This window comes from Halichoerus grypus, chromosome 9 (assembly GCF_964656455.1).
Source record: "Halichoerus grypus chromosome 9, mHalGry1.hap1.1, whole genome shotgun sequence".
Classification (NCBI taxonomy): domain Eukaryota; kingdom Metazoa; phylum Chordata; class Mammalia; order Carnivora; family Phocidae; genus Halichoerus; species Halichoerus grypus.
Genome location: NC_135720.1, coordinates 113,513,580 through 113,529,919, shown reverse-complemented (window position 1 = coordinate 113,529,919; position 16,340 = coordinate 113,513,580). Strand labels below are relative to the sequence as shown.

General features: G+C 41.4%; 2 protein-coding genes across 6 annotated transcripts in view; one reads left to right on the top strand and one right to left on the bottom strand.

The window, feature by feature from the left end:
• BLTP3A (bridge-like lipid transfer protein family member 3A) overlaps positions 1-8,244 on the top strand; it is a 62,306-nt gene extending 54,062 nt beyond the window's left edge. For 3 of the 4 annotated variants that reach the window (XM_036096133.2, XM_036096128.2, XM_036096141.2), the window contains 4 exons: positions 1,764-2,026; positions 2,477-2,585; positions 2,711-2,817; positions 3,425-8,244. In XM_036096133.2, the coding sequence (XP_035952026.2) occupies positions 1,764-2,026; positions 2,477-2,585; positions 2,711-2,817; positions 3,425-3,550 (605 nt within the window). In that variant the 3' untranslated portion in view covers positions 3,551-8,244. The remainder of the gene's footprint in view (positions 1-1,763; positions 2,027-2,476; positions 2,586-2,710; positions 2,818-3,424) is intronic. The other variant, XM_078055466.1, reaches the window with a different exon arrangement.
• Positions 8,245-8,470: 226 nt separating this feature from the next.
• TAF11 (TATA-box binding protein associated factor 11) lies at positions 8,471-16,123 on the bottom strand. 2 transcript variants are annotated; one of them, XM_036096355.2, is made up of 5 exons: positions 15,829-16,121; positions 12,848-12,996; positions 10,442-10,529; positions 10,000-10,096; positions 8,471-9,333 (listed from the first exon to the last, which is right to left on the bottom strand). In XM_036096355.2, the coding sequence occupies exons 1-5, from the start codon at positions 15,997-15,999 to the stop codon at positions 9,203-9,205; spliced, it is 636 nt and encodes a 211-aa protein (XP_035952248.1). In that variant the 5' UTR covers positions 16,000-16,121; the 3' UTR covers positions 8,471-9,202. The 2 variants fall into 2 exon arrangements, with proteins under 2 accessions (XP_035952248.1, XP_035952258.1); XM_036096365.2 differs by lacking the exon at positions 10,000-10,096 and having other exon boundaries at positions 15,829-16,123.
• Between the last annotated feature and the right edge of the window lie 217 nt (positions 16,124-16,340).

The following is a 16,340-nucleotide window of genomic DNA, read 5'->3' as shown; positions in this document are numbered from 1 at the left end:
GGGATCAAGCCCCACATCAAGCTCCCTGCTTGGCAGGAAGTCTGCTTCTCCCTCTCCCACCCCCCCTGCTTGTGTTCCTGCTCTCGCTGTGTCTCTCTCTATCAAATAAATAAATAAAATCTTAAAAAAAAAAAAAGATGATAACAGGAAAAATCTGGGCTTATGCTGCATTCTTCATTTTAAAAATATTTTTTAAAATATTGAGTAGAATTAACATAACAGTAAAAAATATAAGAAAGTATAAAGTAAAAAAAAATATTGAGTAGATACTAAGGAATACTTACAACATATATGTAAGGTATAAAGTAATAAAAATACAGTGAACCCATGTACACCACCACCTAGTTTAATAAACAGAATAGTACCATTAACTTTGAAGTCCCCAGGAACCCCGCTCCTGAATCTTCTTCTGCCTCTCACCTGTCATAAAGAATCACTCTCCTGAATTTTGTGTTTCTCATTCTGTTGCTTTACTTTACAACTCTTCTACATGTTTGTTATCAGTGTATTATTTAGTTTTGCAGGTTTTAGAGTTTTTCTAAATAGGATTATAGTCTGTATTCTTTCATGAGTGGCTTCTTTCTTTGATATTCTTCAAATTCTACTAGGTTGTTGAATTAGCTGTGATTCATTTTCATTGCTATATCATATTCTATTGTATAAATATTACTAGTTTTTGCTTTTTAAAAACAACTTTATTGAGGTATAATTTGCATTTATGAAATTTGCTTATTGTAAGTATACAATTTGATAAATCCTAACAAGTTTACAGAGTTGTGCAACCATTACCATCACCCCTAAAATATCCCTTGTACCCATTGCTTTATTTACTTCTCTATTCTTAACAGACATTTGGGTTGTTTCTGGGTTTTTTTGCTATATCATATAGGATTGCCTTGAACATTCTTTTTTTTTTAAAGATTTTATTTATTTATTTGAGAGAGAGAGAGAGAGCATGAGTTGGGGGGGAGCAGCAGAGGGAGAGGGAGAAGCAGGCTTCCTGCCGATTAGGGAGCCCAATGCGGGACTTGATCCCAGGACCCTGGGATCATGACCCAAGCTGAAGGCAGACGCTTACCCAACTGAGCCACCCAGGCGCCCTGCCTTGAACATTCTTGTACACGTCTCCTGGTATGTAAGAGAGTTTCTCCGGGGTTACATTCCTGAGGATATAATTTCCAGGGCATTAGGGTAGGTGTAGCTTCAACTTTACTAGGTAATGCCAGTTTTTTTCCCAAAATACTGTGCCAATTTGCAGTTATATAAGTTATTTCATATCCTTGGCTACACCTGTGATAGTTCTTTATGGAGTTTTGGGGAGATTAGCATGGATCCTGCGTGGCTTTATCAGAAATGAGAACACCAAGACTTGGAGAAAGAAGAGATGTTCAAATTTAGCAGAGTTGAGGGTCCTGTGTTTTAAGAGCTTTCCCTTGGCCTTTAGCCCAGTGTCTCAGATTTATAGCAAGGCCAGCTTTTTATTGATCCTTGACTTCCCTTCCACCATGAGAGGCATGATAGCAAAAGCCCAGTCTTTGCAGTCAGTCATGGTTGCCTGCATTCAAGTCCTGTCCTTGCTACTTACAAGCTGTTGAACTTTGGGCAAGTTATTTTCTGTGCCTTAGTTCCTTCATCACTAAAATGGGAATGATGATAATACTTTTGGCATAGGGTTGTTATGAATATTAAATATATGTAAAGTGCTTAGAATGGTCTCTGACTCATAATTAATTAATGTTTTCTTTCTGTCTCTCTTCTCAAAGGTACAGGCTTTCAGGAATCCTCAGCTTTGAAGACTGACCACATCAGGCCAGCTGTGGGCCTTCGCTTTGAGGTGGGGCCTGGTGCAGCTGTTCATTCCCCACTGGCCGCACAGAATGGCTTCCTGCATTTCTTGCTTCGAGGCTGTGACCTTGAGCTGTTCACTTCGGTGCTCAATGGCCTGGGGCCCTTCTTGGAGGATGAGGAGATCCCAGTGGTAGTTCCCATGCAGATTGAGCTCCTGCACTCCAGGATCACCCTAAAGGTGAGAGGAGCTTTGGGATTTTACCCTAGACTTCGCCAGGCAAGGAATTTTGGCAGTGATAGCTATACACTTCTTCCCTTGTCATGGTCCAATGTGGTGAGGATCAAGTGAGTAAATGCATATTAGCATTCTTAGTGAAGGTTGTAGTAATACATAAATGTGTGTTGTATCAAAGTGTTCTGGATTTAGGTGAGGAGACCTTGTCACTAGCCCTGACCTTGTCTCTGGCATGCAGCATGACTATGTATAAATAAGCCCATTAGGTTATCTGGTCCTCAGTTTGACCATCTCTAGAATAGGAGAGACTCAGTTCTGCTTCTCTACCTTGCAAGAATGTATGGATACATGATGGCATAACACTGCTTCAGGCTGGATGGTAGAAGCAAGGGTTGTTACCTGAATTGCTCTGAGCTGGTTGGGGGCATCATGTGGGTTCCCTCTTCCCTGCAGGATGATACCCCCCCCATCTATCCGACATCTCCAGGCCCTATCCCCATCACTTTGGCCACGGAGCACCTTGTGCTGAAGCGGGGTGATGATGGTGTGTTCCACATAGACGGTGAGTTGGGCTCGTCAGCCTCCTGGCTTCTCTGCCTTTTTTCTCCCATAAAGGGATAGATGATAACTAGGAATTGTTTGCATGTTGGCAGGAGTTTGTCATTTAGAACCTTTACTTTTTTCCAGCTGCTGCTCAAGACAGACCATCATCTGAAGGACCTAAAAGTGAGAAGAGGCAGCCCCCCAAAGAACAGATGTTTCTGATGCCCACAGAAGAAGCTTTTGGACAGCAGGTGAGGACCCAACTGAACAGTACTTTTCCCACAGACCCTTAGTGGCTGTAATTACAGAAGCTGGTAAAACTCAGAGGGCTGAAAAGGTTGTCTGTGCTGTGTATAGCTGGGTGGTTTGGGCTCCTGTCACCTAGCAGCAACTTCTAGAAGTGCTTACTAGGGGATATAAGTCAGGAACTGTAGGTGAATGGTTGCTGATCATATATTCTACTGTTGCTGTCCTTATAACTGATGAACTCTGAAGACAGGATTAGGCTTTTATTTTTTTTAAAGATTTTATTTATTTATTTGACAGAGAGAGACAGAGAGAACAGGAACACAAGTAGGGGGAGTGGGAGAGGGAGAAGCAGGCTTCCAGCTGAGCAAGGAGCCCGATGCAGGGCTCGATCCCAGGACTCTGGGATCGTGACCTGAGCCGAAGTCAGACGCTTAATGACTGAGCCACCCAGGTTGCCCCAATTAGGCTTTTAGAAAGATCTGGTTGTATTCTCTTGATCAGTAACCAAATTTGTGGATTTTTCTGCTTGAACTCTGAGTTCTTGTTCCCTTATCAGGTGTTTTTGCAAGGCATGTTATTTTTAACTGTAAATTTGTTATTGTTCCCCAGGTGAAAGAATTGCCTACCCTACAAAAGGAACTCATAGAAACTAAACAAGCATTGGCCGATGCCAACCAGGAGAAAGAAAGACTGCTTCAGGAGATTAGGAAATATAACCCCCTCTTTGAGCTCTGATAGCAGTGGCTCAGCCGTCTTACCAAGGAGAGAGGAGATCACCAGCAATAGCACCACCTGTGACAGAAGGCACCGGCCAGCACTGAAGAAGTCTGCTAAGGATGCCAGAGGGCCTGGGAAGTGCTCAGCCCACTCGTTGGGGTGTCCTTTCCACCAGCTGTTCTGACTTGGGTGGAAGACAGGGCAAAGCATGGCCACGTTCTAGGAAATTGGGGGCAGCTTTGCGTGTGGCTCAAGCATCATGTCTTGCCTACATAAAGCCTTCTGGCTCTCTGCACACTAGGTGGAATCTTGTCGACACTGTCGGGCCATTTCACCACCTGGTTTCATGGCAGAGACATTTGCTTTCTCTACAACCTGTGTGAACAAGAGAAAGTACCCACCTCCTCAGTCACCCGCAGAGCCACCAAAGATTCTACGTCCCAGAGCTTCCTGTAGCAGACCTGAAAAGTCCTCGGCCTGAGCTTTGGCCATGATAGTAGAGTGGAACAGGAAATAGCCAGCGAGGCGGGAGCCAGGAGAGGCACAAGAGTAAGGGAGACCTGGATGCCGCCTTTTTTTGGAAAGGGAGCCAAGCTCATGCCATCTTGGCTGATACTACAATCAGATTTTTCAGGGTTAAGGTTCTTTTCTGTTACACTTCATCATTGTGATGCTGTGGTAGAAAGTAAACAGTAGTGGCTCAGTTGTATCTTTCCCTTCTATAACATTATTTGAAATTTAAATCAATATTCACTGAGCTAGGCTGAAGGTATGACGTGGTAAGAATCACTAGGGGAGCCTGTGCTGAGCCCACTGTTGCCTGCCCAGAGGCCTGCCTGCCTTCACAGCTGCGCTTCAGGACTGATTCCTCTGTCTCCCCGGGCTCCCGGCACGTCTACTCTCCCCGCACTGGGACTTTCTACCAGCACTCTCCTTTGCACTTGGTCATTTGGGAGCTGAAAATGTGTTTTAAACTGTAACGTAAACTTCTCAACTTGTTGCCTCTCATACTCCTCTATCACTGTGGCTTTTTAAAATCATGTAATTTTGACTTAAGTAAAAAAACAAAACAAAAATCCTTCAACCTAGCTAGGCTTTCCCCTTGCCCCATGAAAGAACGATTTTCCCCCTTTCTTTCCTAATTCTTCCTCAGTATTCTACCTTCATCCATACTGCTCTGTAATATACTTCAAGCTGTGTTGATTGGACAGAAGCTCATCAGCTAACTCACCTTCAATTGGCAAGATGGTAAAATGAGTGATTTACTGGTGTCACTGAAGTCTTAATCACACATGACATATTGGAGGAAAGATAAATGTTTTCCTTTATGGGAAATCATGCCTGACTTGCATATTCTAGTTTTTTTGAGGATAAAAAGAAACATGCATTCAAGAAACAACAAGATATAATTTGTTCAGACTTCTAAAGAACTTTTGTCAAGGTTCTTCACTTAAAGCAACTTTAAAAACACCAGTTACTATGAGATACGGGAATACTTTGTCGTGCTTAGGAAACAACTTAGAGACTTAAGAATAAACATCTTTTTGGAGATAATGCTAACAGGGGAAGTTCCCTGTGGGTGGATGCTTGGTTTAACCTTACTTAGGATTTTTATAAATTACCTGGAAGTAGGAAATTATAATGCAGTCGAATGTCACTACTTTCAGGCAGTGAAAGGTAAACCAGAAGGGATTTAAAAAAAAAAAGCAAAACCACAGAAGGCCCACAAGCCTGGCTGTGACGACACAGGAAAATGACAGGTGAGGTTCAGTCTAGGGAAGTGTAAAGTAATAGAAGAATCAGCAAGGCAGCAAGCTCTGCTAGAACTCCGCAAGGTAACCTAACCATTGCTGAGGGGAAGGAGGGGTCAGTGTGCTGGCTGCTCTGGCTCAAAGCCCGACTGCACCATCAGGAAGGGCTCATGGAGACAACACAGAAAACAGGACCTCATAGAACACCATTTTAATGGCTTACATTATCTATGCACTTCTAGTGACCTTATTTACAGAATATATGGTGAAGGGACGAAAGGTCCAGATAATAGCAAAAATTATCAGGGAGTGGAGATACTTCCACATGAGGACACAAGTTTAAAATGTTAGCTCCAACTCTGGAAAGATAAAAGCTGAGGGTAGTGTGAGATCAGATACCTGGTCAAGAGGAGGGACATGCTCACCAAGTCCTGATATTCTAGCTCTGGGGCTCAACCTCATAGCCTTAAGTACAAGAAAGCACTTCTCCTGGCAAATCAGAAACTTAAAGAGCTCATTGTCCGAGAAGTGATGCTGGCAGAGGCTATGTTTGGGTGGCAAAGGTTTAAGAGGAATCCTTGTATAATGGCCTTCCAACGGAATTATGGAAAACTAGGGCTATTTGGTGAAACACAGTGAGACGGTAACTGTGTTCCTCCACACACTCCCCCTTAGTGCTCCTTCGGAAGGCATAGTGTTGAACAAAATGGATCACTCGTCCTCTCAAGTATGGCCTTTCTAATGTTCTTAGAGGAGGCCTTGCGGAAGGAGATCAGTAGCCAGAAAACAGAATTATTCAAACTTAGACTCACCCGAATTGGTTTAAAATCACATTCTGATTCTTTTTCCCTCCCCTCCTCCCCCCCACCCTACCCCCACCCACACCATGTCCCTCTGGTATCCCTCCATGCAAAGAAAATGCCTAATGGGCATTGCTTGGTATACCTTCACTTTAAGCTTGTGCTTGCTGGTCAGCGATACAAACAAATCTGGCAAACATCCAGGCTAACCCCTTTAATGGCCAGAGTTCAGTCAGGTTTCTAGGCTCTCTGGAGTTCTTGTCCATGTGACAGATGGAGCCCTAGAATTTCTGACTTTCCTACGTGGCATCCTTGGCTATTGTGTCTTGAAATCCTCCTGCAGAAAATGTGGTGTAGGGGTCATTGTCCCAGGAAATTTTAGTTAACAATCATCTTGTGTAACTTCATACTCCTGTTCGCTGGGGGAAAGACTTGCATAATGAAGAAATGTGAACTGGTTGGTAGTTCTCAGGATAAATGTAAAGAAAAAAAAGGAAGGAAAATAGTACTTTGGACTGCTTATGATTTCTGCCTTGGAGCTCTAAGACTCTGTGAACAAGAAATAACAATACCTCAAGAAAATGTCTGGAGTGATAGCACCACTATCCCTCAAAGACCTCAGCTGCTGCACATCACCATTTCAGCTGTGAAGCATTTCCAACTATGTATCATCTATGATTGTCGAGATTTCCCGTTTACATGGATGTACTGGAGGTAGGCTTTAGTTTAAATATCTCTTAGCTGAGCTGCAGGGATGGTTATTGATCTCAAATTTTTCAACTCACTGGAATAATTAACCTCATTTCTTTGACTTAAGACTGAAGGAATGGGTTCTATTCTTGTGACGGCTGCTTTTGCTGTATTCTGTAATCTGACCCTCATTTTGCCACAGTCCTCAGACTTGATGTACCCTTTCATGGTTCTCAAAGGAACAGTTTCTGTGTACGGAATATACAAGGGATAAACACTACCCCTCAACATACCCCAGAATTTAAATGCTCCCATTTAACCCATTTACATTAGTTTCCCCTTAGCCTAGTTCAGGGGGGTAGTGGAAAGCAGGTCGTTTCAAGTATTGCCATAGTGATATGGGAATCTGCCATTCTAAACCTTTACACTAAGGGTTAGTTTTTTCTCATTTAATACTTGCCTAAACTTCTAAAATCAGTTACAGTAACATCACAAAACTGTGCAAACGAACATTGCTGCACTGCTAGTAGAATGACATTTGGTTATTTGAGAACTGCAAAAGCTGTCCTGACCTTGTAATTTACCGTAGTCATTACCATTTCGAGAGAAGCTGGTGTGATGTACCATCCTTCCAGAGACTACAGCCCTCACCTAGATCTTCTCCTGCCTTCTACTAGAGTAGGAATATTCCCATTCACCTCTGGATAGGTATGGGTGGAAGCTGTTGTTGAGTGGGGATTATTTTCCCTATCTCTCACAACAGACACAAGGAGAAACACTCTTGGAGAACCTTAAACTGTGAGGCTTTGCTAAATGGCTAGACTCGTGATGTGATCTTTCTCCCTTGTTACTTATAAGTTTCAGCCTTATCCAATATGTCAAATTGCAATAGGTGTAGTTCCTATAATTGTTAAAAAAAATTTGTTAGAGCTGAGAGACTATCTGCCTTTTTTTCTCCCCCCTTAGTTTATTATCCGGTTAAGATTTAGCCTGAGTCTTACAACATTTCTTTGTGGAATGTCCCACTGAAGTGTCTTCTTCACTAGCTAAATATATGTTTAAAGCCATGGGTTTTAATGTAAGATACTCAAAGTCGGATTTACTGTACTTTGTGAGTCCAAGCTGTTTCCCCTCCATCAGGGTGCTAAACAGAACTGGCATCTTTTAAGACATGCTCAGGAAAGCTTCAAAAGAGAACAGCTTCAAAACTCTTCTCTCTATGACACTGAATAACAGAGGAAAGAATTCTTGGGGATTGCCAATTATATACAGTAGCCTTATTACTTCTAATCACTGTCAATAAAAGGTCACTCCATTCCCCTCTATTTGAGGAAAACAATGAGAATGTATCTGATGAACTGGAATACTGGTCAGTGTTGGGAAATTTTAATGTTGCATTATCTAATCAAACCTTGAGTGTACTGGTTCTGTGAACCACCTGAAAAAAGCAAATTAAACTTACTAAACACTGGTTGTGGTATCTCTCTTTATAGGAACCTGAAATATATGGGCTTTTACATTATTTTTAAGTGGTTTAAGTACTCTTTTATGAGAGAAAATTTTAATGGTCCTAACAGAAACTGGGAAGGGCTCAAATTTTCAAAAAAAGCCAAGACTAATTTTATTCTGACACCGGAGAAGAATGGTGAACTTCTCCCCATTCCAACCAGCTAGACAGAAAATGAACACACATATGGCACGTTGGAAAACAGTTTAATGATGACTCACCAAAATCCATAGAACTTTACATGTTTACAGGGACAAACTTTTCCACTACTCTTTTTTTTTTTTTTTTTAAAGATTTTATTTATTTATTTGAGACGGAATGTGAGAGAGAGAGAGCACATGAGAGGGGGGAGGGTCAGAGGGAGAAGCAGGCTGATGCGGGACTCGATCCAGGGACTCCAGGATCATGACCTGAGCCGAAGGCAGTCGCTTAACCAACTGAGCCACCCAGGCGCCCCTCCACTACTCTTGCTTTCACTGTGTTTTTCATGGTAGAGTATCTCAAGTCAAAAGTTTCTGGTTGTTTCATCTACTTAAAACCAGATGGAAGAAACAACCTAAGTCATAGCAACTACATGCTTCAGTGTGAAACCGTCAAAGCTCTCCTGGAAAGGTTTTCTCTCTGTAAGCAGCTTCCCTGTCTAGAAGATGCTTACGGCCCACGTACCTTCTTCCAACTGGCCAAGAAACAGTTCAATGCCTCAAAATGCCCAAAGAGGTCCCAATATTTAGTCAAGGCAAGTATGAAACAGGCTGCATGCCTTTGAGATGCGATGAATATCAGAGTTCCAAGAAAGACATTAAAATCATCATGGAATCCTTGGAGGACTGAGATACTAAAGCACCAGTGCAAAAGTCTCATGCAGCAGCAGGTCTGGAACCAGCGCTTCTTCCTTCAGTACCAGGCCTTTCTAGGCTTTGGTCTAGAAGAAGATGATTTTTTTGTGCTTTGAGTTGGGGATCTGCCCCTTGGACTTTAACCTCCGAACAGCCTCCCTCATATGTTTGGGTTGGAGTGGTGGCATTTCTCCCCACTTCTCACACACATCCAGTGCTAAACAGAGGACAAGAAGAAAAGTTTCATTGTCAAAGAACTTCATATTACATAATCCATTTGAATCCTATAATTTTCATTAACCCTTCTGAAGCTTGCTAAGGAAACCATGACACTCCCTTCTTTAGAGAATGCTATAAAACACATCATGTTAGCTTTAGTATATCCTATCAGGCTTTATCATAGGCAATAGTTTAAAACATAACTTCTGCTTAAAAAAATAAAACATTTCACTGATGAGGTTAGCAATACACAGCAGCCAGGTTCTTTCCTTGACGGACAGAGGGCAGCTCCCATGGGTCTATAACATCGGGGACAACTCATCACACCACACTGGTCAGGCCCCAGTGATTGCTTTTCTTGTGTCTTTAATTTGGCAACAGAAATGAGCAAAGTCCATTGGAGAAAAGTACGAAGTATGCTTCTGTCACCCTGGGCTGGGGACAGGCATCCAGAAAGGAGATTTCCCAGATGCTTCCTTGCCTCTGAGTATTAAAACTTCTGAGGAATAATGGTCATGCTCTCCTGAATACAAGGTGCCCCACTTGGTCAACTACTAGTGCAAATGCAAACTCCCACAAGTGTTTAATAGGTCCCTTAGTATAGATACTCTTGAAAATAAGACCCCCAAAGGTTCAATCCTGTATGTGTATTAATAATACTCACCTTCTTCTACCACCTCCCCGACGAAAACCTTGGAAATACCAGACATAGCAATAACAACATTCTGAGACACAGAGGTGCCCGTGATGGACTGGATCAGCTTGAAAGAAGGACAAAGACCATGATTAATATAGTCAAGAACTGGCTTTGGAACATGGTACCCTTAAGAGTTTTTTTTTCCTAAAAAAGTGTTTGCTAAAGGCTGGATGCTGAAATTAAGACTATTAAAACAAGGATTCAGGTGTATAGTGACCTATATGTCAAGATCCTATCCCTGGAATACAAAACTCCAACTGATTATTGAGGGGCATGTTATTTTTATTTTCCTGCATGAATGATCCACCACCTTGACTAACACCCCACTCAAAATGCTAATGGACATAGCTCTTGTGTCTAGTTCAGCTCTCACATCGGATGGAAATGAAGTGTGGTAGTCCATCCTTACCCTTTTAATGGCTGCCTTAGGGAAAGCTGACCGGCGATACATTTCATAACGGTTCAGCTGCTCCTCCGAAAAGGAAGAAACCAGGATTCTAGACAAAGATTCAGGTAATTAAGTTGGCTTACAAGAACAAATGCTTAAAATATATTATCACATCAATAAAAGCAAGTCTCAGACAATTAGAAAATAAATTTTCGAGGGGTCAATAGCATTAGGTTTGGTGCTTACAAGGAATGAAGATAAAGCATTTTTACTCTTTTTTTAAAAATTTATTTATTTGACAGAGAAGGAACACGAGCAGGGGGAACGGCAGGCAGAGGGAGAAGCAGGCCTCCCGCAGAGCAGGGAGCCTGATGCAGGGCTCGATCCCAGAACCCTGGGATCATGACCTGAGCCAGAGGCAGACAGACGCTCAACAGACTGAGCCACCCAGGCGTTCCAAAGCGTTTCTACTCTTAAGGAACTTGAGAAAAAGTGAAACACAACTTCCTTTCTACTTCATTAAGAACAAAACTTAAACAACAATGTTGGGTCACAGTATACTGTACTATCTAGATTGTGTAGGTTGTTTTCAGCACGTGGCTCTCTCTCCCCATAACTCTACCTTACTACATATTGATGGTAAAAATTTGATACATAAATTTATATTCAAACCAGTAGTTTTCAGCATTAACTGACTTGGGGGAAAATGTTTGTAAAATATATGGAAAAGGGTTAATACTCTTAATACTTTCAAATAAATAAAAAGATGGCTATATTAATTTAGAAAATGAGCAAAGGACATGAACAGGGAATTTACAAAAATACCAATGGCCAATACAGAGGAAAAAATTAACTATTATTAACTAAAGAAATGACAATGATAAACTAAAATAAGATAACATTTTTCATGAATCAGACGAATAGTATAAAGAATGGTACTAATAAGAATGGGAGGACAAAAACTCATACCTGCTGGTAGAGTGTGAAGTGGAACGACCTTTCTGGAGAAGCATTTGGAAATGTGTATGAAGAGCCTTTGAAAATATTCATACTGTTTGAACTGGCAATTCACTTCTAGGAGTTTATTTAGGAAATAAGTAGACAAGTATGCAAAGATGTGCTCAAAGATACTCATCATAATGTTGTCAAAAGAAAAAAAAAGAGGGCGCCTGGGTGGCTCAGTTGGTTAAGCGACTGCCTTCGGCTCAGGTCATGATCCTGGAGTCCCTGGATCGAGTCCCGCATTGGGCTCCCTGCTCAGCAAGGAGCCTGCTTCTCCCTCTGACCCTCCCCCCTCTCATGTGCTCTCTCTCTCTCATTCTCTCTGTCTCAAGTAAATAAATAAAAATCTTTAAAAAATAATAAAAAAAAAAAAAAAGAAAAAAAAAGAACTACAGGGATTGATTAAATTATTCACCTGCATAATGGAATATAATGCAGCCATTGCAACTGATGATTTATGGGCATATTTACTGACAAAATATTTAGCTATACATATAAAACATTAAAAACAAGTCTGAGGGATGCCTGGGTGGCTCAGTCGTTAAGTGTCTGCCTTTGGCTCAGGTCATGGTTCCAGGGTCCTGGGATGGAGCCCCACATCAGGCTTCCTGCTCCCTGGGAAGCCTGCTTCTCCCTCTGCCACTCCCCCTGCTTGTGTTCCCTCTCTCACTGTGTCTCTCTCTGTCAAATAAATAAATAAAATCTTAAAAAAAAAGTCTGAAAACAACAACAAAAAAATAAACCAAAAAAACCCCCAAGTCTGAAGAAGTATATAATCAAATATATATCCAGGGTCAACTCTGGGTGGTGGGATTAGAGGTAATTATTTTTTTCCATTTTTCTGTATTCTCTGAATAATTTGCATGAGCCCATACATCTTTTACAATCAGAAAACACCATGAGGGGTGCCTGGCTGGCTCAGTCTGGTGGAGCGTGTGACTCTTGATCTTGGGGTTGTGGGTTTGAGCCCCATGTTGGGTGTAGAGATTACTTAAAAATAAAATCTTAAAAAAAACCCAAAAAATCCCCCCCAAAACCCAAAAAACCACAATGAAGCTACTTCCATTTAAAAAAATGTTATGACCTAGATATATAATTAACATGGAAAACACTCACCCTATATAATGTGAAAAACAGGTTACAAACAGTAACATCTTTGGAAAAATTTATTTCTAGATATATATGTATATAGAAAGTATCTTGGAGACTATACACCAAAATATTAACAGTTTTTATCTCTGGTGATAAGATGATATTTTTCTTTTTACTTATTTATGTTTTCTAAAATGTAACATAAGGTATTATTTGCTTTATTTTCTTTTGAATATAAAAAAGGAAAAAAATTTAAAGGCCAAAAAAATTTATTAACTTTGTATGGTCAAGTTAGAGCCTTGAAATGGGGAAAAAAATCAGAAAGTGACTTACTGCATCTTTTGAATCTCATCTTCATCCACTTTTTGCTTCTTCTCTTTCTTTTCTTTGGTATCTATTTTCATTTTTTTGGCTGCAGGAGTAAGTAAAGATGAGTCTTCCCTTTCAACTGCTGTTAAATCTGAGATGTCCTGACTCTTGAGCTGAGAAGATGAAAGAAACCCCATTATATACGTGGCCTACTTTCCAGACTTGGGTAAGACTTCATTCTTATTATAACACAACAAACCCATTATTCAATAGTTTTTTGGTTCCAAACACTGGCTGTATCATCATTATGTGTAAGATACACTCTCCTAAAGAAGTTTATAGCCCAGCTGTGGAAAGAAAACCAGACAAATAATCCAGTGTTCCAGTTTAGCTATGATCATAGCTCTAGTATGTTTACAAAGGAAATGATATGCCAAGGATCATGAAAACCACTCCCCCCCTTGAGCCCACTTTCCTGACCTCATTCTTTAGAGGGGATGTCAGAAAAGTCCTCTCCATCCAGCCAGCTCTTCTGCCTCTAAATCTATAGATCTCTTTATTGCTGATGATTCCATCTGGAAAGAATATTAAAAAGGAGGCACCTTCTCATCAAAACAGTGTTTCTTTGAATTTGGAACTTTTAATAATTTTTTTTAAGTAACCTCTACCCCCAGCATGGGGCTCGAACTCATGACCCTGAGATCAAGAGTCACATGTTCTACCGACTGAGCCAGCCATGTGGCCCTGGATTTGGAACTTATAAGTGAGCTTCCCCCACGTGTAGTGCTCTTTTCTTCCTATCTCTCAATTCTACTGTATCATGCAAATATTTATTTTTCATTGCTAGACTGAAAACTTTTTGAAGATAGGTTTGTCTGTTATTATTTCTCTCTCCCCACATAAGCATTTAGCATAGGTTTACTCATGCTAGATGTTTAATGTCTGTTTAATAGCAATTAAAATCAAAATCCAAACTTCACCCCCTCTACCTTAATATAAAATCAAAAGACATAACAAACCTCATTAATGGGATTTAACCTCTGTTTTCCCTAAAGAGGAACTCATATGAACTCATACAGGAATATGAGGGGGGTAGGTGAAAGTGAAGGCAGTATACCTTTAAAAAACTTGTCAATTTCTTCTCTAGTTATCTATTTAATACAAGTTTTCTAACCTCTCTGTGCTTCAGTTTTGGTGATTTATATTTTCCCTAAAAATAAGCCATTTTTCTTAGATTTTCAAATGTATTTGGCCTAAACTTGAACACCAAATATTTCTGGTTTGTTCTGTTCTTTTATTTATTTATTTTTTTAAAAGATTTTACTTACTTATTTGAGAGAGAGAGCACAATCAGGGGGAGGGAGAGGGAGAAGCAGGCCCTCCGCTGAGCAGGGAGCCTGACCTGGGGCTGGAATCCAGGACCCCGGGATCACGACCTCAGCTGAAGGCAGATGCTTAACCGACTGAACCACCCAGGTGCCCCTGTTCTGTTTTTTTTTTCTGGTTTCTTGAGTTAGGTGCTTATTTTCAGCATCTCGTTAATAATAAAAATATATAAAGCTATGAAATTTTCTTTAAATAAAGTTTTGAAAGGCCATAGAATTTAATGTAGTGTTCTCTTTATTTATTTATTTAATCTAAGGGCTAGTTAAAAAATAGTTTAAAATATCCAGATGCTAGTTTTTTGGGAGGAGTGGGGGTGAGGAGAAGCTTTTTTTTGTTAATTTTAGGTCTATTGCACTGTACTAACAGGATGTGGCCTGTTTTGATTTCTACTTTTAAGAATTTGTGTTTTTCTTTGTGGTATGGTATGTGATTTTTTTTTTTTTTAAGATTTTATTTGAGAGGGAGAGAGAGAGAGCAAGTGAGAGCACAAGAGCAGGGGCAGGGAGCCCGATGCGGGGCTCGATCCGAGGACGCTGGGATCATGACCTGAGCTGAAGGCAGACACTTAATGAACTGAGCCACCCAGGCACCCCTATATGATCAATTTTTTAAAAGTGTTTCAGATAAAAAAAAAATTATCTTCTGTTGGGTGCAAATTTCTGCATGTAGTAAGCTCCTTATGGGACTGAGACGATTATTCAAATCTTCTCTGTCCTTCAGATCTGTTTTAAAGGTTCCTTCTTAAAATAGTTTCATCACATTTTTCTTTTTCTAAAAGTTCTTACTTTACATGTTTTGATGCAACTTAATGCTCTGAAAGGCTGTTTCTATTTAATCCAATGTCCTCCCCCATGATCCCTTTAAGAAGAAGCTCTAAGACTCCAAGATTCTATCTCTAGAAATGGAACCGAGAGAACACTGAGATTCTGGTCCCCCGACTGATGCTCGGTTAGGCAACACTGCTGAACTCTTCGGGTGGCACAACTGATGGGTTTGGTGTATTTATGCTATAGAGAGCCTTGGACATTAGCATCCAGATCACTGGTAGTAGTTAAATGTCTGAAGAGGGTAAAAGCGTGGCTAATCCAGTAACTCCCTCGAAGTCTTCCTTGAACGATTCTGCAGTGTATAATGACAAAGTTATGCTTGAGCAACATCTAGGAGAAACCATATTTCGGTCAAAGGGGTACTAGGAATCCTGGGTTCTAGCTCTTGCACTAAGTGTTAGTGTGACATCAGATCCCAATTTCCTCACCAGGAAAACCAAGAGGCTACGTCAAAGTCCCTTAAGGGCGCCTGGGTGGCTTCGTGCGTAGAACATGCCGCTCCTGATTTCACGGTCGTGAGTTCAAGCCCCACCTTGGGGGTAGAGTTTACTTAAAAAAAATTCTCTTAGAAGTAGCCTTGATATCTAAGGGATTAAAAGTATTAACCCAATGGCTGGATGTCTAGAACCGAACCAGCATTACAGTTTTGTCTCCTCCCTCTCCCCACCCACCTTCGCAGATCTAAAGGGAGTCATGGTGAGTTCCAGTTATCTTAGATTGGCAGGGACCAACCAGAAAGCCGGTCCAGCAAGCACTAACAATCTCTGGCCTCATCAACACTGCTCTCCCTACCTCGCCTTCTTCGGCCGTGGCTTCTTTCAAATCCCCATCTCCGTCCCCGTCAGTTTCCTCCGGGATTCCGTCCGTGTCGGTAGCGCCGGGACCCCCGGGAGCAGCGGCCGTTTCGTCTGACTCCCCTGTCTCTCCTCCTTTTTCCGTGGGCGACTCGCAGGCATTATCCATAGCAGCAAGAAAAAGAGGGGAGATCGCAGTCCTGTCAGACTCTGGAGCTCCCGACCTAGAGGCATACAGCAGCCCACAAGCTTACTTCCTGTTGTCGCGCTATGATAACATCACTCCTACGGCTCCTCGGAGGGGACAGTTGGAAGCATGCGCAGAGGACTTCAGGGCTCTGTTTCAAGTCTGATTTGGTGGCGGTTGGAGAGGGAAGATTGAGGGTACAGAATTCAGTTTGTGGATTTTCCTTCCACATTGGGAAATCAGCATTTGTAAAGGACAGTTGTGTTGTTTACTGAAGGACTTCCCCCCCCTCATTCTGCCTTCCTAAAAACGTAGTTAACTCC